This window comes from Rosa rugosa, chromosome 4, assembly GCF_958449725.1.
Source record: "Rosa rugosa chromosome 4, drRosRugo1.1, whole genome shotgun sequence".
NCBI classification, from domain to species: Eukaryota; Viridiplantae; Streptophyta; class Magnoliopsida; order Rosales; family Rosaceae; genus Rosa; species Rosa rugosa.
Genome location: NC_084823.1, coordinates 36877096 through 36899331, shown reverse-complemented (window position 1 = coordinate 36899331; position 22236 = coordinate 36877096). Strand labels below are relative to the sequence as shown.

The 22236-nt window shown below is 44.2% G+C and overlaps 1 protein-coding gene and 1 long non-coding RNA gene across 2 annotated transcripts; both read right to left on the bottom strand.

Moving 5' to 3' along the window:
* Positions 1–12692: 12692 nt before the first annotated feature.
* On the bottom strand, positions 12693–14655 carry LOC133746171 (aldehyde oxidase GLOX-like). The gene has a single exon (XM_062174334.1). The coding sequence runs from the start codon at positions 14643–14645 to the stop codon at positions 13020–13022; it is 1626 nt and encodes a 541-aa protein (XP_062030318.1). The 5' UTR covers positions 14646–14655; the 3' UTR covers positions 12693–13019.
* A 3725-nt stretch (positions 14656–18380) lies between these two features.
* Positions 18381–20954, bottom strand: LOC133746205 (uncharacterized). The gene is made up of 4 exons (XR_009864024.1): positions 20501–20954; positions 19204–19291; positions 19075–19126; positions 18381–18672 (listed from the first exon to the last, which is right to left on the bottom strand). It is a non-coding gene; the product is annotated as an uncharacterized LOC133746205 (long non-coding RNA).
* Positions 20955–22236: the final 1282 nt, after the last annotated feature.

Here is a 22236-nt window from a genome sequence, read left to right as displayed (position 1 = left end):
GTACGCGGAGTTCATGACCGATGGTGAGCGGGAATTTCTCTACCACCTCTGCGAGCGGCTGGGGTTTGGCGGTCTAGCAGGGATCTCGCGCCCAACGGCCATTGACCAGTCGCCCTTTAGCTCGGCCTTCGGTCACCTTTCGGTTGGGCTGCATGTAATGTTCCTGGCGGCGTCGAAGCAGCCCCAGGTTGAGAGGGAGCTCAGGGAGGAGGTCCAGGGTCTTCAGAGAGAGCTGGCGGAGGCAAAGGACAGGCTGGCAGAGGTGGAACGGCGCCTGAAAAAGGCGCACTGTGACGTCGCGGACGCCCGCGGCAAGCTGGCGGTGGCCATCAAGCGGGACTTGGAGCGGAATGAACATGTCTCCAAGCTAGAGCAAGACATGTCCTTGCTGCAGGAACGGGTGGCCGCTAAGGATAAGAAGATTGATATCCTGCAGCGGGAGTCCGCCGCCAGGCTAGCCGAGGTGAAGAAGCTGGAGGGTGAGGTCGCCCGCCTGAAAGCTGAAGGGAGCCACACCGCGGCCGCCGCTGTTGAGGCATTCAAACAGTCGGCTGATTATAAAAAAGCAATGACTGAGGCGGCGAAGGCTGGGGCCCTAGCCAATGTGGAGATGTTGACACAGAAGGGCGCTATCGACTGGGCGAAGGTGTCCCAGCCCAACTTGTCGCCAGCTCAGAATGTCCCGCCGGCGAAGGGTGTGGTCCCCGCCCAACCTAAAGGTGCTCGCTCGGGAAGCGGAGAGAGTGGCGCACGCCCGGCGGATGGCTCCCAGCGGACTCCTCCTCCTACCCAGTCGGAGATGTCCCGTGCTGGTTTCCTGGCGGCTCATACTCGGGCGGATGGTACCATAGAGACTCCAAGTCCCACCACCCGAGGGTCTGACCAAACAAGCCGCGCACAGCCGCCGCCGCATGCTGAAGGTGAAGATGCTGAGGCCAACCCCTGACAGATGTTGGAACTTCTCTTTTTTTTTTTTTGTAGCCGCTGAGGCGTGAACTTTTTTTGTAATGAACATTTTTGGGTGGGGAGTCCCAGCCCTTTATATGAAATGAAGTTTTGAATTTTGGTGTTTGTCATGATATGCTTGTACCGCTAGGGTTTTGACTTAGAGTTTTCTTTTGCCAATCAACGAAACATTAAAGGAATTAAGATTGGTCCAAGTGCACCATGTAGCGGACGTGGTCCGCTGACGATTGCTGGCGTTGCCAGTTGCCCTCAGTGCTAGACTTGGTAACAATGGTTTGAATAATTCCTCGTTTCATTGATAGCTGATTGATAAGCGTGTACAAAAGTGGGGTAGTACCCGTTGGGTAGCTTCCCTTAGCTAAATATTGAACAAAAAATTTAGCTAAGTCAAGATGCTCCTGGGTAGCGGCATGACTATTTGTAGTAATACCGAAGGTGTTCGGTATTCCAAGGGTGGGTCGTTGTGACGCCATCCTTGCCTATTAAGTAGAAACTGCCTGGGCTAGCGACTTCCACGATTTTGTATGGACCTTCCCAAGTTGGGCGGAGTTTTGTTGGCGGTGGAATTACTTCATTCATTACCCAGTCCCCCAATTGGAGGTTCCGGGTTTTGACTCTGGCGTTGTAGAAACGCGATACCCGCTGCTTGTTTTGCAAGTTGTGCAAATGGGCCTTGTGTCGTTTTTCTTCTAGGAGGTCCTTGTCCAGGTTGACGCCGTCGCTGTTGGTCTCTAGGCAGTAGCCTTCGACCCTAGCGGTAGGTTGAGTGACCTCAATAGGTAGGACAGCCTCTGTTCCGAACATCATACAAAAAGGGGTTTCGCCGGTGGCGGAAGTTGGAGTTGTCCTGATGGCCCATAGGACTTCTGAAAGCTTCTCCGCCCACAAACCCTTGGCGTTGTTGAGTTTCTTTTTCAGTAGCTTCTTGATTATCTTGTTTGCTGCTTCGACCTGGCCGTTGGTTTGGGGGTGGGCGATAGAAGCAAAACTCAACTTGGTGCCAAGGTTGGCGGTGAAGGATATGAGTTATTTATTGTTGAACTGTGTGCCGTTGTCTGTAATGATTGTATGTGGGACACCATAGCGGCAGTAGATGTTCTTCCAGAGGAAGTGAATTACCTTGGTGGTAGTTATTGCCGTCAGTGGCTCTGCCTCTATCCACTTGCTGTTGTAGTCGATAGCAACAATGAATATTTGAACTGGCCCTTGGCGGTTTGGAATTTTCCCATCAAGTCGAGGCCCCACGTAGAGTGAACCCATGGGCCAATGATGATTGACAGCGGCTCTGCCGATGCATGTGGGAGATCAGCAAACTGTTGGCATTTGTGGCAAGATCTAGATATCCGTCGGGCGTCATCACCGAGTGTGGGCTAAAAGTAACCTTGTCACATTGTGCGATTGGCCAAGGATCTGGCGCCCGAGTGGTTTCCGCATTCTCCGCCGTGGATCCTTGCCAGCACGACCTTTCCCTCCTCTGGGGTTAAACAGCGGAGGTTGGGGTGGGTGAACCCCTGGCGGTAGAGTTTGCCATTCTGGATGTTGTAGCGGGTTGCTCTCCGCTTGAGCTGTCGCGCCTTGACTTTGTCCTCCGGCAATGTCCCGTTGCGCTTGTATTCGATAATCTCGTCCATCCAGCTGGGATTGACTTCAATGTTGAAGATCTCCGCCAGGGTCTTTGTGATACTTGGCTTGTCAAGGCACTCCACTCTTGTGTCCGCTGGACTCTGATGTGACTGGGCAGTTGCCAGTCTTGCCAGTGAATCAGCCTTGGCGTTCTTTTCCCTGGGGATTTGTGTGATGGTGTGAAATTTGAACTTTTTCAGCAGTGTCTTGACGTACCCCAAATATGCCGCTAACTGTTGGTCCTTGGCTTGGAAGCTGTCGTTGACCTGGTTAACGACTAATTGAGAGTCGCTGAAGATGTTGACGTTGTCAGCACCTGAGTCGATGGCGAGGAGTAGGCCGGGGATGAGTGCTTCGTACTCCGCCATATTGTTTGAAGCTTTGAAGTTGAATTTCAACCCGTATTCCACGTTCAGTCCCCCGGGGCCTGTTAAGATGACTCCAGCGCCGCTGGCCTTGGCGCTGGCGGAGCCGTTCACATGCAGGTTCCAGTCTGAATGTAGGGGAGCTGATTCTTCAGCGGTTACCATTTCCGTTCCGGGCTCTGTCCCCGCGCCGGGTTCTGGCTGACGCTCGGTGAGTTCAGCAATGAAGTCCGCCACCGCCTGGCCTTTCATGGCGGTTCTTGGTTTGTAATCAATGTCGAACTCGCTGAGCTCAATGGCCCACTTGCTGAGGCGCCCCGAATGTTCAGGGTTCTGCATTACCTGCCTCAGCGGTTGATTGGTTAACACATGGATTGTGTGGGCCTGAAAGTATTGGCGGAGGCGCCTGGCGGCGACGATGAGTGCAAGAGCAAGTTGCTCTAAGGGAGGATATCTTGTTTCTCCTCCGTTCATGCCCCTGCCGGCGTAGAATACTGGGAGTTCTTCCTGGCCCTCTCGCCGGACAATGGCGCAGCTTACCGCTGATATCGATACCGCTAGGTATATGTACAGTGTTTCTCCCTGCACAGGAACGGAAAGGAGTGGGACTGCCGCCAGGTATTCTTTCAAGCCCTGGAACGCCGCCTGACACTCTGGGTTCCAGTCGATGACCTTCTTGTGAGTTGTTTTGAGGACTTTGAAAAATGGGGCACACCTATCCGTGAGTCTGGAGATGAATCGAGAAAGGGCGGTTAACTTGCCCTGGAGACACTGGACGTGTACCTTATACTCAGGGTCCTCCAGGTTGAGTATGGCTTGTACCTTGTCCGGGTTAGCTTTGATGCCTCGTTCGCTGACGATGTAACCGAGAAACTTGCTGGCGGTGACGCCAAAGAAGCACTTTTCTGGATTGAGGCGCATACCATAGGCCAGGAGAATGGTTACTATGATCTTGAGGTTTGCCACATGTCCGCTGACCTTTATGCTCTTGACCAGCATGTCGTCCACGTAGACCTCGATTATTTTTCCGAGATGTTCCGCGAACATAGCGTTCATCAGTCGTTGATAAGTTGCACCGGCGTTCTTTAGACCGAAAGGCATCACATTGTAGCAGTAGAGGCCCTTGTCGGTGGTGAAGGTGGTGCACTCCTGGTCGCCGGGATGCATCTTGATCTGATTATAGCCGGAGAAAGCGTCCATCATGCTAAGGAGCTCATGCCCGGCGGTTGCATCAACTAGTTGATCAATGCGAGGTAGCGGGAAACTATCCTTTGGGCATGCCTTGTTGAGATTTTTGAAGTCGACACACATCCGCCACTTTCCGCTGGGCTTTTTTACCATGACCAAGTTGGATATCCACTGGGGATAGATGACTTGGCGGATGAACCCAATGCCCTGGAGCTTGGCAACCTCCTCTCCTATTGCCCGGTACTTTTCCTCATCAAAGGCCCTCCGCTTCTGTTTTATGGGATAAAAGGATGGTTTGATGGTCAACTTGTGTGTGATGATTTCAGGAGAGATACCTGGCATGTCTGCGTATGACCATGCAAAGACGGCAGCATTGTCACGTAGGAATTGAGTGAGTTCCGCCGCCACCTCTGGGTCTAGTTGGGCGCCTATGCGGACTGTCCGCTCAGGGTGCTCGTTCGAGATGCAGACAATCTTCAACGACGTTTCCGGGTTGACTGGCTCCTTCTTTACATACTTCTTCTCCTCATCTCTAGGATCCTCGAAGATATTTGGTGGCGGTGCCTGATTACCCACTGTCAGGATTTCATGGCGGCGCGTTGACCGCGCTATAGTCGTTGAATAGCATTCTCGTGCCAACTGCTGACTTCCCCTCACACAGCCCGTGCCGTTGGGTGTGGGAAACTTCATGAGAAGCATGTATCCGGCGATGATGCACTTGAGCTTGTTGAGTGTCGGCCGTCCAATGATGGCGTTGTACGAGCTGAAACAATCGACGACTATGAACTCTGTATGTACCTCCGCCATGCATGGACTGGTGCCAATAGTCAACCGCATGTAGTCGGAACCCAGCGGTTGCGTGATGTCGCCGGAACAGCTGAGCAGTGGCTCGTGATCCTGGAGTAGTTTCTTGTTCCGCTTGAGGTGGTTGTAGCAACCGCTGAAGATGACTTTGACAGCTGACCCGCTATCCAACAGGATTCTCCCCACTGAAAATCTGCCAAGAATGGTGTCGACCAAGAATGGGTCCTCATGGGGTAAATGCACTCCGCGCTCCTCCTCCTCTGAGAAGGTAATAGGTTCCCAACCTGACCTTGGGAGTTTACCGGATCTCTCGTAGCGGATGTTGCAGACTTCCTTTGGGTGATTAGCGCGTGCATAGCGCTTCCTTGCCCTGTGAGACATGCTAGTGATTGGAGCACCGCCGCCGATGGTGTTGATGCGGCCCATGGGCTCAATGTTGGCGATCACAGGTGGCGGTTGGCGCACCTTGAATTGCTCCATCTTACCGTCACGGTACAAGGTTTCAATGGCCGTTTTGAGAGCATTGCAGCTGTTGGTATTGTGACCGCTGTCCTCGTGGTATTTACACCATCTGCCGGTGTTTCTTGGTTTTCCCGTTTTTGGGTATCTTCCTGGGGGTGGCGGTGGGATCTGATCCTTGCACTAATTGTATATTTCCTTATACGAGGCTGTGAGGACTGTAAACACTGCATACCGCTGAGAGGATTCCGTTTGTTTGTTGCGGTTATCCCTATGGGATGGGCGGTTGCCCTTATTGTAGTGTTGGTCCTTCTGCCGCTTGTTCTGGTAGTGGCCCTGTTGCCACTCCCTCTTCTTTTCAGTTGGCGGCGCCGCAGGGGTCTTGCTAGCGATCTCCTGATGACTGGAGGAGGGTTGTGTTGACTTTGTTGGTGTTGCTGGTGGCGGTGGGGTTTCTCCATATGTGATGAATTCTGCTTGGGCATGAATGACCGCTTCACTCATGACGTGGTCATACACCGAATTTGGATGATTGTAGTTGAGGTGATAGAGGAATGGCCCCTTGAGGAGTCCCTGCTTGAAAGCCGTTGATGCCATTGTTTTGTCTAGATCGCGGCAGTGAGATGCTGCCGCCGGCCATCTTATGACGAATGCCTTCAGTGATTCGTCTGCCCCTTGCTTGACGCTGAACAGCCGACTTGTGTTGTGATGTCCGGCAGACAATAAGATGAACCGAGAAAGGAAGGCGTATGATAGTGCGTGGAATGAGTCAATGGATCCCGGCGGACACTCGAAGAACCAGTTCATTGCCTCACCGTCCAACGTTTCGCTGAACAAGTGGCACAGGGTGGCGTCGTCAAATCCCTTGTTGTTGGTGACCTTCTTGAAGGTGTCCATATGAACGAAGGGGTCAGACATGCTGCTGTAATGTGACATCTTTGGGGTTTTTGCGTACGCTGGTCTGATAGCCTGCAGAATCGCAACGGTGAATGGTCCTGGTCTAGATGCGAAAAGCGGATTTAGAGTTGGCGCTGGGGCGCCCGACTCCGCCCGGATTAATCTCTGCTCCAATTGTTGCATCCTTTCCAGTATTTGGGCTGTTGCGTTGCCGGCGGGACCTGCCTGGATATTCCGCTGAACCTGCCTGCGCCTTGGGGCAGGCGGATTGCCCTTAGTCCTTGCCCTAGCTTCCGAGCGGTTGGTGCGCGGCATTGATTCCGCCTCCTGCTCCAACATTAGTTAGGGGACGGGCGGTGGTCCCATCCCTAGTAGTTCAGGTGGGTTCAGCGGTACCTGCATCTGTATGATTGGTCCCGGTACCAACGTACCAGTGTTGGGCCGGCTACGCCCGGTGCTTCGTGATTGCTCGCTCTGCGTTGGGTTGGCGTTTGCCTCCAGCGTCCTCTTTAGTTCATCAAACGTGACATCAGCGTAACCACTTGTTTTTGGGCCTCGGCCTTTTCTCTGCGCTCCTCTTCACGCTCTCTGTTTGCCTTGTGAAGGTCCGCCAGTGCCAGCTCGTACAGAGCGGTGAGATCTTGGCCCGGTGGGCGGCTGCTACTTGGATTTGCCTCACCGCTGGGGTTGGCTGGGGTGCTGAATAGTGCGCGGTTAATGCCTGCCGCTGGGTTGGTGGGTTGGGGAATGGCGGATTGGTCCGCCTGCTCTTCAGCGTTTCCCCCGCTACCCTTAGTCATGGTAATTGTGGTGGGATGACCTTTTGTTCAAGGATTCCCACAGACGGCGCCAATGTTAATGCTCAAAGTCCGGCGGTAGCCGAACCTTCGTTTAACGCGGGTTCGATGGGCGAACCGCTACTCTGTGGACTTGGTGATCTTCGCTAGCTGTCAAATGAAAGATAGGGCGTCAGAGGGAGACCGCGTTGGGCGGTCTTCACTTCTCCGATGCCTAAGTCAGTCGATGCATATAGACAGCATAACAATAAATGAGTAGTAAATGCGTAATTAATGAGGAGAGAGGAGAGAACCTTTTATAGGTGAGGAGAAGGCTGACCTTCTCCTTGTTTTCGATGTGGGACTGATGTGCTTCAGTTCCCAGCGTCAGGAGCTTCTGATGCTATCTTGGCACGGCGCGTGGCGGCGCGTCGGCGGTGATCTGGGGGCAATCCGAGGCTCAGGCGGTAGCTCGCCTGGCTGTGTATCCGTAGGCTAGCTACTCCTTTGGTGGGAATCAGTACCTCTGGCGGTACCATAAGCGTAGCTCATTATAGTTAATTATGCTTGCAAATGCACATGTATGTACAGTTTATATATTAGGCAAACTTTGAAGAGGTATTTGCTGGATTTATTCAAAAAAATTCTTCCAAATTAATGTAAAATTTCATATGTGATTGATTTAGGGTTTGGGTAGATAGCTCTGGAGCTTTTGGGAATTGAAGGAGGAAGAGCGTAGTATTAAAACAAATTGATTGAGGTACGAAGCTGTGTTTTTGTTTGCGTTTGCTTTGCGTTTTACAACTGTGTATTTGGTGCATGATAGCCATTGTGTTTCTCATTCCTCTATTTGGGTTTTGTTAAAGTTTGGAGGTACGGAGCTCATTAGTGGAGAATTGAAATGGGTTTCAGGTGCAGAACCACATGCGAAACAAAGAAGGAGAAAAGAAGCGTGCTTTTCATACTCTAGAGGAGATTCACCTTCTGCCTGATGACACAAATACTTACAAATCTATAGGTACTTCAGTTTTAATCGACAAAGAGTCTCAAGTTTTAATCTTTCCCTAAGAAAGTTACCTCTTTTGTTTTTCAGGTGTTTGAAATTGAATTGATAGTTTTATTGGGATGTAATCTGTTTTGCAGGAAGAATGTGAGTTCTGGATTGCCTTCCCCTTTTAAATTAAATCCTAAAGCTTCACAAAGGAAGAACACTGAATGCGCCAATCCAACTGATATGGCAACAGGTGCTTTCCAATTCTATCTTTTTGTAGAAAAAGTGAACTTCTTACCTCTTTTGCCCTTTTTGTTTTCTTTAAGCATTACATACATGCAAAGGGAAGACTTCGTACCCAGACCACGGAATGTATAATGCAAGAATATCTAATTTATTGGAATACAAGAATATCTAACAAATTCAGTGGTTGCATCGTTTGCTCTTATACAAGTGTGTACGTTGTTGCATGCATTCTTGGCTCATGTTTCTGTGCTTTATTTTGGTTTGGATCAGTGCTTAATTGAAATGAATGAATATAGGAATCCACTCTTAAGCTTCTGTTCTATCGGATTTATTTCATGCTCAGTTGGTCATAGAACATTTAATGTGCAATTCTAAATGAAAGAAATTGGAACTCATAGACTGAAATCTATGTGAGATAATTCTTTTGGGTACCTATTATTACAATGTTGTTGATCTCTGTGTACTTCTGAAACCATCCCGACTTCACTAGATTACCATCCATTTTCAGTGTGATGTTTACATTTAATTATGCTCCCACAACTACGCTCTGTAAACATGGAAGTTTTTGCTGCTTCCGTTAGCCCAGTTGTATAAGACCTTGGATTCCTTAATTCAGTATTTGTGACATTTGCCCTTTGTAAAACTCTCAAGTCAACCAAGTACTAAGCTAAATTGTCAGGTAATGACAGTTGGAAAAGTTCAAGGAGGTGAATGATACTTTCAATCATGCGAGCATGTTTGGAGTGGACAAACTCGATGCTGTTCTTCTCATCAAAATTCGATTGATATAAGATGTTGGATATACAGATAGAGTCGGCTGAAGTTTAAAATCACTGAAGGAAATTCAGTATATATTGTTATTATGTCCCTGATCGAAGTTTATTAAACTTTTCAAACAGTCTTTTAAGTGGATTTAGATATACAGGAAGAAAGCAAAGCATCAAGTATTTACTTTTCTAAACTTCTAACTTGATTACTGTTGGTATTAAGGTGTGAATGTAAAGTAAGATAGAGTCAATAATCTAGAAGTGAAGAAGAATACTTAACCTGTGAATGTTCCTTTTTTATTTTGGTTTCGTTTCTTTTATATTTTGTTTTGAATTGGTTTGGCTATTTGGATTCTTTTGTTATGAAACTGTGAACTTCATTCGATTTATGTTGTTAATTATATTAGAAATAAAGCAATTGATAATTGTTATACGACTTGAATGCAGTTACTACCCGCAGCAAAGCGCGGGATCTGTAACTAGTATAATCAGTTCTGCTGCTCGGTCTCTTCTTTTTCTTATTCTGACTCTTCTTTCTATCTCCATCTGAACTTTCCTCACTTGCATTTCCAGAAGAATGTGATGATGATGAGTACTCGTCTGATGAATACCCTTTTTTTAGATCCCTCTCATTATTTCAAGCTCTTCGCCATCCAATCCTTGACCCAAAGCCCCAAAATGAGCAAAAGTTATCTCACTTACCCCAGCAACAAATTTTTATTCCTCCTTACCCAATTTAACGTAGAAAGACAATGTTACCCTCAAACAAATTAATAAACTCCACATATGCCTGGGATCTCTCTCTCCCCCCCCCCCCTTTATCTCCTCCGATCTAAAACACCCCCTCTCTCTCTCTCTCTCCACCTCCAGCCGGCGTTGATTCGCACCAAACTCCACCTCCGGCAGCCGTCGATCCTCTCTCTCTCTCTCTCTCTCCACCTCCGGCCGGCGTCGATTCGCTCCCCGATCTCCAACTCCGGCGCGGTTTGACCTCTAGCTCACATTCCGGTGCAGCTCGCCGGTGAGCTCAGCCACGTCCAACCGCCGTCGCGCTGACAAGGACGACTAGACGACGTCGTCGATGGGCCTCTGGACGCCTCGCCGACGATGAAATTGAAACGGAGGACTCCATGGCTGATGCAGAGCCGCCGGCGATTGGCAACGAGGAATTCCGGTGGCAGAGAGTGGAGCTGATATATTAATACTGCAGGAAGCGAAGAAGGTTGAAATTGAAACAAGGCTAGTTAGTACTACTTTGGGCAGTTTTGGGCTTCAATTCCAGATTGGAACAGTAGGAGGACTGGTAAGGATTTGGAATATCAGGTGTGTTTCTGTGCTGGATTCAGTTGTGGGGGTGGTTCCGGTATGTATAAAAATCACAGTTCTGGAAGTTAATGGCTGATGGCTTTCAGAAATGTAGAATGCTTACGGGGAGAGAGAAAGAAAACATCTTTCTTGGAAGAATTGACATGCCTATCTGTTTTGTGTGGTCCCAGATGGTGCATTGGTGACTTTATGTAGTGCAATTTGTTTTTGAAAAATCGAAAGGGGAGATTTACTGAAAGCATGAAGGACTTGCAACAACTAGTATTAGAGAATCTTTGACTAGTCTTATCAGATAATCTTCCAGCCATCTTTTTTTTCTCCTTTTCTTTTTAATTTTCCTTAATTATCTATTGTATGGACTTGCAACAACTAGTATTAGAGAATCTTTGAAGATTGGAGCCTACTCATCCTGCATATAGTCCATACCTTGACTTGTTTTTTTATGATTGAGCTGCAACCCTCTTGCTTTTTTTATTTTTTTACTTTTTTGGTAAAATAGGGGGCAGAAGGTCGAAAAGGAAAGAAAAAAAAAGGAAAAAACAAGTTTTATTGAGGGACAATAGACGTCTATTGGGGGGCAATAGACGTCTATTGCGGGGCAATAGATATTTTAAATTAATGTAATCTCCTCTTTTTTTTCTTTAATTAAAGTTATATTTGTGTAATTTTGGAAAAATTAGTTCTCATTTCGGTAATCGAAACGTCTATTGGGGGGCAATAGACGTCTATTGGGAGGCAATAGACGTTTTAAAATTGATATAATTTCTTCGTTTTTTTCTTTAATCAAAGTTTTATCTGTCAAATTTTAGGAAGATTAGTTCCTATTTCGGCTACCGAAAGTTCTATTGGGGGGCAATAGACGTCTATTGGGGGGCAATACATGGCTGATAGTCGTCTATTGGGGGGCAATAGACGTCTATTAGGGGGCAATAGACTATCGGGGCAATAGACGTCTATTGGGGGGCAATAGGAGGCAATAGAGGTCTATTGGGGGGCAATAGATGTCTATTGGGGGCCAAAAAACCTTTCCGGTGAGATTTTCAACAAATTCCGGTGACCGGAATCCGGCGAAAGTTGGCCGGAATCCGGCGAAAGTTGGTCGGAATCCGGCGGCCGGTGACCGGATTCCGGCGGCCGGTGACGGGCTCCGGCGAAGTCTCCTATGGTTTCTCTCTCTTCTATTTTCTCTCTCTCTCTACGTAAATAAGGAGTGAGGGGTAAAATGGTATTAAAAAAAAATTAAAAAAAAAAAAAAATCTTAATGGGGTATTAGGGAAGACTCCCTTAGAGTGTATTGGGTAAGAGGGAATTAAAAAAACTCAATGGGGTTAGTGGGAAAAAAATCCCTAGAAATGGGGTAAATGGACAAAAACCCATTTACTATATCCTGAACTCCTTTCTGCCCTCCTTATTAATTGAACTCGTCTTTTGTTTCTGTTTTGTAGAAGCATTCAAATTCTCATCCTGTGTTACCAGTAACGGCAAAAAACTTAACCCGCTCTTAATTACTACAAAATTTAAAAACAAAAACAATTATGAAAGAAACAAAAGAAAAGAAGGATAGTGCGACTCTTTCAATCTGTTCTCAAGGCATGAACTTCACTCCAGAAAGCATAATCGTAATAATTAAATGATCTACAGACCAACTCCAAAAAGCATCAGTATTTGCTAAAAGTGTACTAGTATTCTCATTAGTAAGATGACAGATGAGAATCAATCAAAAAATTGTACATGGGAATAAAACCCAAACCCAGACTTGGATCTCCATTCTACATTACATTCTTTTTAGTAATGAACACTTATTTTCAAGATCTGTAACCATATCAACCACCAGATGATGAAGATACTTGACATAATCTGGTCATCTTATGGCTATTATTAAAGCAAACAAACACAGCAATCATTTTCCTGCACAAATTAACCTTCAGTCATAAGTGACTCATAACAACGAAATCATGAACAAGACTACTACTATTTCATGCCTAAAAAGATGCGTAACTGCATCACTGGTGAAAGGATGATCCAGGACTTGTGTCTGGGGTCATCTCGCAACAAAATTTAACAAAACAACTTTTTGGGTGTCTCGAAAACCAACACACCTAATGGGACAACAAAAACAAAACAATTGCATAAAGAGTCACAGCAAAATGAAAACAATAACAGAGCAACAGATGCCCAAAGCAGACTCCTCTGCACTACACCAAGCAATAAAAAGGCTATAGTTTTAGATACTGAGGCAACAAATCTGATGGGGCTCGGTTCTCTTTGGGCAGAGCTGCTGGTCCCTATTCTTTGTAATTGATTGACTCAAAACATATAAAGATAAACTAACAAGCCATAACTAGAGCAACATTTCTTGGCTTAGCACATCTACCAATATCATCAACACAAGAGCTTCAGTTACCACAGCAGGCGGGTACTTGAAGGTACAAATAAATACCTTGCACGATAGCAGTGTTGCAGATTACTAAATTCCCCATTAGATATATGCAATTCTCAAATCAAGTTCCAATATCTAACAAGTAGATTCAATAAAAGTTCAATATATTCCCAAATGAGCCTTATTCACATAACACATATTAAGAGAACAAAGATAAAAACGGGATGGTGATTACGCAATGCGGATCCAAGTGGCCTCACTTGGTATGTTTTGATGAACAACATAGAGCATAAAATACGAAGAGGGGGCCAGGTTAGGATCACTTGGCATGGTGAGCTGCCCTTGATATGTCCGATTACCCGCTGATACGACATTGTCAATAGAGAGAAGTAATGACCGTTGGTTCATGGAGAACGAGTGGGTTGAAAATGATGGAGAAATCATCGATGCGAACAAGGATTGAGCGGCAAGTTTCCCGGATATAGAAAATTGAATCTGTACCTTTTGCCCGTAGCCAACAACTTGTTGAGATTTGGGTGCACTCACAGTGGGACGAACATCGGAGAATTCAGGATTGAGATATTCCGGATAAAATGCTTCCAAGGAAAGTTCGGTTGGGAAGAGCACGGAGGAAAACATGTATCCCTGGTGTGGATTGCTCCCACCGACCAACACGCGACCGTCACGTAAGAGAACGGCGGTCGAGTGGTACATGCGAGGGATGGACGTCGGATTCATGATCTCAAAGCGGGAACCGGCCGGATTTTCCGGCTTGTAAACAGTTGGGTTGAGAACCGGCCCTCGGCCCAGCTCCCAGCCTGCTGAGCCTTGCGATCGGCCATTGATTATGAGGACACTTCCGTCAGGCAGCAAAGTCATGTCGGGCATGACTCTTGGGCTGGGCATGGTGTCCAAATTCCATTGAGGATTTGGATCGGTTATGGTCATGCGGGCGCAGGTGTTCAAAGCGTCCAAGAAAATCCCCTTGTTGAGAGCCTTGTCGTAGGAGCCTAGCGGAGCTCCGCCGCAGACGAGGACTTGCGCCTCCGCCACAGTACCGTTTTGAACCTTCAAAGGGAGCAGGACGGCGGAACCGGTGCTGGGGTACGATCTCGGATCGCCGCCCGATATTGTGGGATAAGTCTTCACAGTTTCTCCGGTAACGTAGTTCAGAAGAATTGCTCGATTGTTGGCATATATGAATAAATTGCCATCAACGTTGAGGAAAACAAAAGGGTACAGATTGTCCTCTACGGCGTCCTTTGTTTCGTCAAGGAAAGGCACAGTGATCGACCCCTCCCCGTCCTTGGTCTTGGGAAAAAATTCAAAGTTTGGCTGCGAGCGTCCGCCAACGATTATAAGCCTGCCATCTGGCAGCAGGTGATTTGTTGCATACCACCTTGGGTGGGCCAGCGCATGCGCAATCTCCACCCAATCACAACTGCTGCACGGCTCAAACAGTCTCACCCTTAGCTCACCGTCGTTCCACCCCCCAGTCTGAACGAGACTGCCGTTGGGGCTGACTGACCCGGAGGAGCACCAAGTGTCGGAAAACAGCATGAGCGGTCGGAAAGAGTTACTCGCCACGTCGTACTCGACCGAATGTGCGGTACAGTCGACCTTCAACGCGGTGTCGTTTGGGTTCCTCCGGCAGATTCCCCTCGGCAGCGACAAATTTGATTTTCCGAAATCCGTTCGGTCGAACATGATGACTCGGTCGTTGCGCAGCAGCTGCATGTGCATGGCTGAAATCCCAATACTTTTCTGCAAGACCTGCCACCGGCCGCCGCCGCCGGAAGCAGCAGCAGCTGCGGTGATCAAGAGGGAGAACGACAGTAGAAAGTATTTAGTTGTCATTGTTTAGTATCCTGATGAGTTAAACAACTCTGATGAGGTGATGATCGAGCAAGAACCCTTTATAGATATAGGAGGCCCTGCAGAAAACTCTGTACGTACGCCATCAAATTAATGACCATAGACGTCAGAGACGTCGAACAGATCGTATTATACTTTCCCGAATTGCTTCGTTTTGTTGCATCACGCAACCAACAAAAATAACCTGTACAAACACAGAATCATAGTCATTTTCCTGTAATTGGTATTATCTCAAAACAAAATAACCTGTAATTGGGCGTTGGGTTGAAGTTGCATATTGATCGCTCCACTATGTAATCGTTTTAGTTTCTGTGGGGTGTAACTCGGTTCTTAACTGGTTGGCATATCAACTTCTTGTGACCGGGAAATTGTGTAGGTACAAGTTTTGATTAACTTGGTGTGTTGGCATTCCATACAAAACGGGAAAGTATCGTTGAGGTTAATAGATTTAATATCGATCTCTTATTCATTTAAAGATATTTTTCTGTGTGCCATATTGGATTATTGATTTCCCATATATTTTAGGGTTTGGTGTCCTTAATTATATATATTTTTTATTAACACAAAAAGATTTGTTTTTCCTTGTAGAAGGCGGATTAGGGTAAATAGCTGTCTTTGGTTGTTTTGGTGGACACGACAGCTAAGTTTAGAAGAAGGAAAAACAGACGGTACCTCATGTACAAGCTAGAGACGCAAGAATTTTTGTAGAGTCTTGCATGTTTGCTTGAGATTTGAGTCTTCACAAAGAGTCAAAACACTTGGTCCATGTATAAGTGTTGTTGATCATGTTTTCATATGCATAAAACTCTCTTGAAATTAGTAGAGAGATTGTGAAGAAAGAAGGCCAAGATTTGGTGATCGTTCAAGTGAAGGTGTTCAAGAAGGAAGACAAACTTTGTGGTAGATATTGTTTAATCATTGTAGCCGAGCTAGTGCTATTCAAGTCTGTAAAAGAACATATCCTTCATAATAAGATCATTCTTATTTTGGGCTCTCAAGAGTAAGAGCCCCGCAGTGTTTTTAATCTCATATTTGAGGTTTTCACTGTGTAACCAAAATCCGGTGTTCTGTTTATTATTTTTGGTTTCTGCTGCCCAGTAAGGATTGATCAGTGCACTGCAATCCCCATTTTCCAGAAAATCATATTCTGTCCTTGTATTTTCACTTGGCATCAGAGCAGGTTCTAAAGTTTTTTTAGTTGATCCGTGGTCAAGGATGGAACGTGATCGAATATAACAGAGCCTCTAGCTAGTTCTATAAATTACCTGCCTTTGTTTGATGGTGAAGACTATTCACAATGGAAGATTATGATGAGGGCTTTTCTCTACTCTCAGGATGAAAACATGTGGAATGTTGTTGAGAATGGATGGGAACACCCAACAAAGGCAGAAGAATCAAAGAAAGTGGAAGGGTCATCTGCAAGAATTCTTAAACCTAGGAAGGAGTGGACATATGAGGAAGTTCGTGACAAAAATTGTGATTTTAAGGCTAGAAATTCATTATACACAGCTTTATCCAAGAGGAGAGGGTGAGAATAAGCCATTGTGACACGGCTAAACAAGCATGGGATCTTCTTCAGGTCACTTATGAAGGAAATAAAAAGGTTAGAGGTCAGAAGCTTCAGAGACTTGTCTTGGAATTTGAGAACATGCAAGTGGGGGAGGATGAATCAATAGATGACTTTCATGCTCGTCTTATGTACGTGACAAGTCAATGTCACAGTCTTGGTGATCCTTTTGAAGAGCATCGGATTGTCAAGAAAATTCTTAGGTCTCTTTCATCAAAGTTTCAATCCAAATAGACAGCTATAGAGGAGACTCAAGACCTGAACACTTATTCTCTTGACGAACTGATAGGTAATCTCAAAACCTTTGAGATGAGGATCAAGCCCGAGAAAAAGGTAAAAAATATTGCTTTCTCTTCTGTTAAAAAGAAAGATTATATTGTTGATGATTCTGTGGATTTAGCTTTGTTGACAAAAGAGTTCAAAAAAAATTTTAAAAACAAAAACTTTTCTGGAAACTCATCGAAAATTTTTCCTAACAAACCTAAATGCTTTGAGTGTGGTGGAATTGGACATCTTGCTGCCGATTGTGGCAACAAGAAATATAATTCACGTGGTAACAAGGCTTTAAAATCCACATGGAGTGATAGTGATGAAGACTCTCAATCTGAGAATGAAGAGGTAAATCTTGCTCTTACTTCCTTTCTTAATATTGATTTTTCTGATGGTTCTGACTTGGAAGATGATACTCTTGATGAAGAAACAAATGAAAAGTGTAAGCAATTGTATAATGCTTCTAAAATTGTTCTTCGAAAAAATAACAAACTTGAAGAAGAAATTGAATCTTTAAGAGTGGAAAAGATAAAAATTGAGCAAAAAATTGATACTTCTTTAAAAGAATGGGAAGAAGAACGTACTGACCTTGTTGATAAGATTAAAGTTTTGTAGGGTGAGGTCAAATCTCAAAATTGGGACAAGGAGCATGATGAGCTTATAAACAAAATCAAAATTTTGCAGGTTGAAGTCAAGGCTCAGTCTACTCTAAATGTTTCACTAACCCTTGAAAATGAGAAATCACAGGATGAGCTACTCAAAGTCAAGGAAAGCTTCAACAAGTTCTCTATAGGGTCTGAAAAGGTCTCCAAGATGATGGATTTTGGTAAAACTCATGGCAACAAAGAAGGGTTAGGTTATGAAGGTGAGTCTTGCAAGCCTTTAACCTTTGTTAAAAGTGTGGAATGTGAAAGTTCATTGGATCAGTCACCAGCTTCAAATAACAATGATTCTGGTCCCAAGTTGCCCAAAAGATCAGAGGCAAATTTAGCCCTTCAAACCCATCAAAAAGGTGCTCAGGTAAGTTCTGACAGTCACAAGTCTGTGCGTTAGCCCAGGTACGTTCATAACTCTAAAAGCTTTATTCCCACTTGTCATTATTGCGGAAAATTGGGACACATACGTCCTAGGTGTAATATACTTCGTAGCAGATGTGTGATCTCGTCACTTTAGTGGGGATCGAGATGAGATATAGTGGGGACAGACCACGACAATTTATGTCGTTCCTGCTGAACATCTGTGTTGTTATCTCCCCCTAACGACGGGAAGACTGTCTCATCAAAGTGATATCTGCAAATCTAGCGGTAAGGAGATCGCCTGGCAAAGGCATTAAGTGGCGGACGATTATTGGAGTCTCAAATCCAACGTAGTTGCCCATTCGTCTGTAAGTACCCATCATAGAGCACTGTGGAGGCACAATTGGCACATAAATGGCACACTCAAATATGCGGAAGTACGATACTCACTATAAGAGAAAACCAAAAATGTGACGAATGGAATTCCTCACAAAAAGTCTAAATTCCTCACTGATAATCATCAGCGAGGAAATTGAGTCGTCGCAAATTTTCCTCGCTTAAACCCCCTCACGGATTACTATATGCGAGGACTTGTGGTTTCCTCACAAATGAAAAATTGCGAGAAATACATATTCCTCGTAAATTAAAAATTGTGAGGAATGCATATTCCTTGCAAATTAAAAATTACGAGGAATCTATATTCCTCTCAAACTAATATTTATGAGGCCCTTGTATCCTCACATTTAAGAATATGCTAGGCCATTGTTGCTCATTTGTCATTTCACAAATCTCTTGTTTTTTCTTTTAATAAGTTTTTATTTCACTTGTTTGAAGATGAACCACTAATATCAGACAACTAAACAATTGATCAATAACACTTCCAGACTTATATTAAATAAAGAGTAGTTATTATATACATACATAGTTCCTCAATTGCAAAAACAAAATATCTTAGAAGATATTTAGTTGCTTAGTTACATGTACAAAAGATACTTCCTAAATGGTGGTCCATGAAAATCAAGGTATCAATGTCCATGAAAAGCATACCATTATTGTTGCTAGTAAAATACTCCCATGTAATTTGTATGACTCGAGGAGTACTCTGTGATGCCTCTTGAGCTTTGCCCTAACATATCATCCTCTTCTTCATTTTCTCCTACAGCAAAATGAAAGGAGATGACTATATAGCCAACAAACATCCAAAAAATTTATATCGCTGGTAAGGTTAACAATAATCTGACATTGATCAACCCACAACACTTGTTATACACCAGCAAAGACTTATAAAAAAATAGTAATGTAAGGACGATATTAATTTGAAAACTGACGGAACAATCATCAGTGTATTACCATAGCTAGGAAAAAGTAGGATAACATACTAGATCACCCATACGATCTAGTATATGGTTTCTGAGAACAGAGGAAGTGAACAACCTTTTGTCCTTCCCACTTGTGACTAGGACCCAGAAAAGAAACAATCAAACAAGCATCTTTCCATAACATTTGAGATGGCCACTTGCAAAGCTACTTATCGATATGAAATTTAAAATATTTGCACCTGAACTCTCAATTCCTTTCTTTGGGTTCCGATTGCAAAGAGATATGCCTTCCTGCCATAAAACATACATTAGATTTTAAGTGCCATGGCAGAACAGGGATCTGATAGCATTCCAAACAATTGGCTTACCTGAAGTTCCAGCTTGTAAGCTCAGAGTTGCTCAATTGTCAAAGCATCAGAGGCTTCACTGGAGGCTTCAGAATGAGAATCTAAAAACCTATTCCACATAAAAAAAATATAAAAAAAAAATCTTTAGAGACCTCAGTGTAGGAGAAAACAAGCTAAATTCAAAAATATGCTGAAGACAAGTGCATAACGTTTTAGTCATTTCACTGCATCCAACGATATGAAGTGCAAATCTAATTGAACAGAAAGGGGAAATTTGTGTAAATCATAAACTTCTGAACTATGCAAATGCACACAAGTGCAAACCAAAATCACTGAAGAGACCAGATGTATTGGATTGCAATGTCAGAATTCAGAAGACTTATCAAAATCTACCAACTAGAAAATTCAACGGACAAACCATACAATATTCCCTTCAACAGATGTTCCTAGAGACTCTAATCTGTAGATCACTCTAATACCTCCGAAGATATACCAATTAACTTGCTATGTAGTAAAAGTGGCATATCTGCATTAATGCATAATGGATCAGCAAGCCTTGGGACATGCTTGATCCAATTTGAATCGCAAATTAGATCTCAGCAAAACCATCAAACATGTAAACCAATCAATTGATTAGGTGCTATCACTTATCAAACACTATAATGGTAAGCATTTCCAGGCACCAAACTTTCAAGGACATCACTTGAGCTATGACTTGCAAACAATACATTTCCAGGCATCAATGAAACCTGCTTAATTAATTGTTAATCTAAACATCCTCATTTCCCAACAATACATTCATATAGACACAAGACACATAGAGACAAAGATCAAGCCCCTCCATCATAAGCCTTTGGAAGTAGGAAGATCAATCCATAAACAAAGTTTCGATATTTTTATTCTTCACCATATATCGATGGAAGTTAATGGAACCAATTCCAATTAAAAGCTTGTGAATTCAAGTTAACCAAGTTTACCTTGACATGACTTTTAGATTGGCATTGATGTCCTCTTTTTCCTTTGCACAAGAAAGAAAAAAGGTCTAAAAATTAAAAAGCAAAGGCAGCAACGCCAATAAAAGAAGAGCAAGAGAATTATACATATAAGGTGTATCATATATATACATATATTTCGAGAGGAACAGGGGGATGAATTCAATCAAACTCAGTTTTGTATACACAAACATACACAATATAGTTTCACATAATCAATCAACCATTGCCCAAACAGAATTATCATATTCAGACTCGTAACAGCCAAAATCCAATTCAATCATAACCAAAGCTATAAAAGACAAAGATGATATTCAAAATTATACCTGGATATGAGGGAGAATTTCAATTGGCAGCCCAAAAACCACCTATAAGCACCCAAAGACAAAAGCCCAAAATTTAATCCATAAAACAAAAATGTAATCAGCAATTGCACCATACCAAACCAAAGAAAGAAAAGTGCGAATGAAATTTCAGATGAGTGGAAGAAAAAATTAAACCAAAGTAGTCGCAGTCATGTAGTTTATGTGGGGTTTTGGGGAGGATGAGAAGGTCTAATTAGAAGGGATGGGTAGTCGCACGAGGTTGGCCAACCGTCCGCCGTGGTTATCTGTGAAGAGAGATACCCTAAGTCGGGAGACGGAGGGATGAGCCAAGACAGAGAACAGGTGTAGAGAGTGCTTATATATTGGTAGGTAGTTTAATGTGTTTATAGGATTCTATATTTTAAGCTGCGAGGGCAGCGCCATCTTGTCCCGCCTAAGGGCAACTCCAACCATGGGGTGCCAAACTCAAAATTGGCCAATTATAAGACTTTGCATCTCCAACCAAGGCTTTTTGGTGGATCTGGTCTTATAAATATAAGACTTGGAGCCATTTGAAGTCTCATATTTGAGACTTTTCCAAGACCAGGACTCGGCACTGTTCATGGGGGCCAGCATGTGGGCTGTCTCAGCCCAAAAGAGGGAGGAACGCGCCAGGGGTGGAGAAGGAAGGAGACGCGCGCGCCATTTGAAGGGAAGAAGGTCAGCACGCGCGCCAAGGAGCTGGAGAGAGAAGGTGAGGGGCTTTTTCATCTGCAGACGTGGGGCCCGCGAGCATTTTCTGTCCCCTGCTGACCGTTAGAACCCCCAACGGTCATGAAATCGGCGGTCCTGATTGATTAGGTTTAAATATGGATGGTCCGATGTGCCCTTTTTTTTTTTTTTTTTTTTACTCAACAGATCCATTTTCAATCTGATGGCTCAGATTTGAGGGGAAAAAACTTATCAACGGCTCTTATTAATTGAAGAGTTATTATTTCCTTTTTGTTTCAAAAAAATTTAAAAAATTACCAGAAAATTGAGGGGAAAAATATACCCGTTGGAACAGTACAACAAGGGATTAATAAGAATAATTTTTAAATATTATGATAAAATGTTAAATTATTTATTTTTACCTTATTTAATTAAATTAACATATTTTTAATATAATATTTATCAAAATTATACTCATATTATATTTTAGTCAAGAATAGTGAAAACAGCACCCTCATATAGCACCTCATGGTTGGAGATGAGAATTGAGTCCTATGTGAATAGTGCAACAAGGGGGTGCTAAAATGAGAATAGCACCCCCAAATAGAGTCTATGGTTGGAGTTGCCCTAAGAGATTGGGACAAATTTCAAAATTATTTGGATGGATTTTTTGGGTATAATTCGGGCGCCATATTCCGAGGAATTATAAACTTCCTCGCAATCTATGAGAATTTGTGAGGAATTTTTCCTCGCAGATTTTTAAATAAGCGATAACCATTTATTCCTCGCAAATTGTAACTTTGGGCGAGGAATTATCGATCCTCGCAAATACTTTCCTCGCTAATTACCTGATTTCTTGTAGTGACTTGTACCCAGTCACTAGCTGTAACGCAAAGGTAGATTGAGTGGCGGTGGGTCGTAGACGAATTAGCATAGCTGCATGCGATATTGCATCACCCCAAGCGGATATAAGGAGATTGGTGCACATTACCAATGTCCTGACTACCATCGTAGTCGTTTTCGCGAGACCATTTAGGTGTGTACAT

Excerpts from the sequence above, each read along its gene's own strand:
- LOC133746171 (XM_062174334.1), bottom strand. The coding sequence starts at position 14,645 with ATGACAACTAAATACTTTCTACTGTCGTTCTCCCTCTTGATCACCGCA.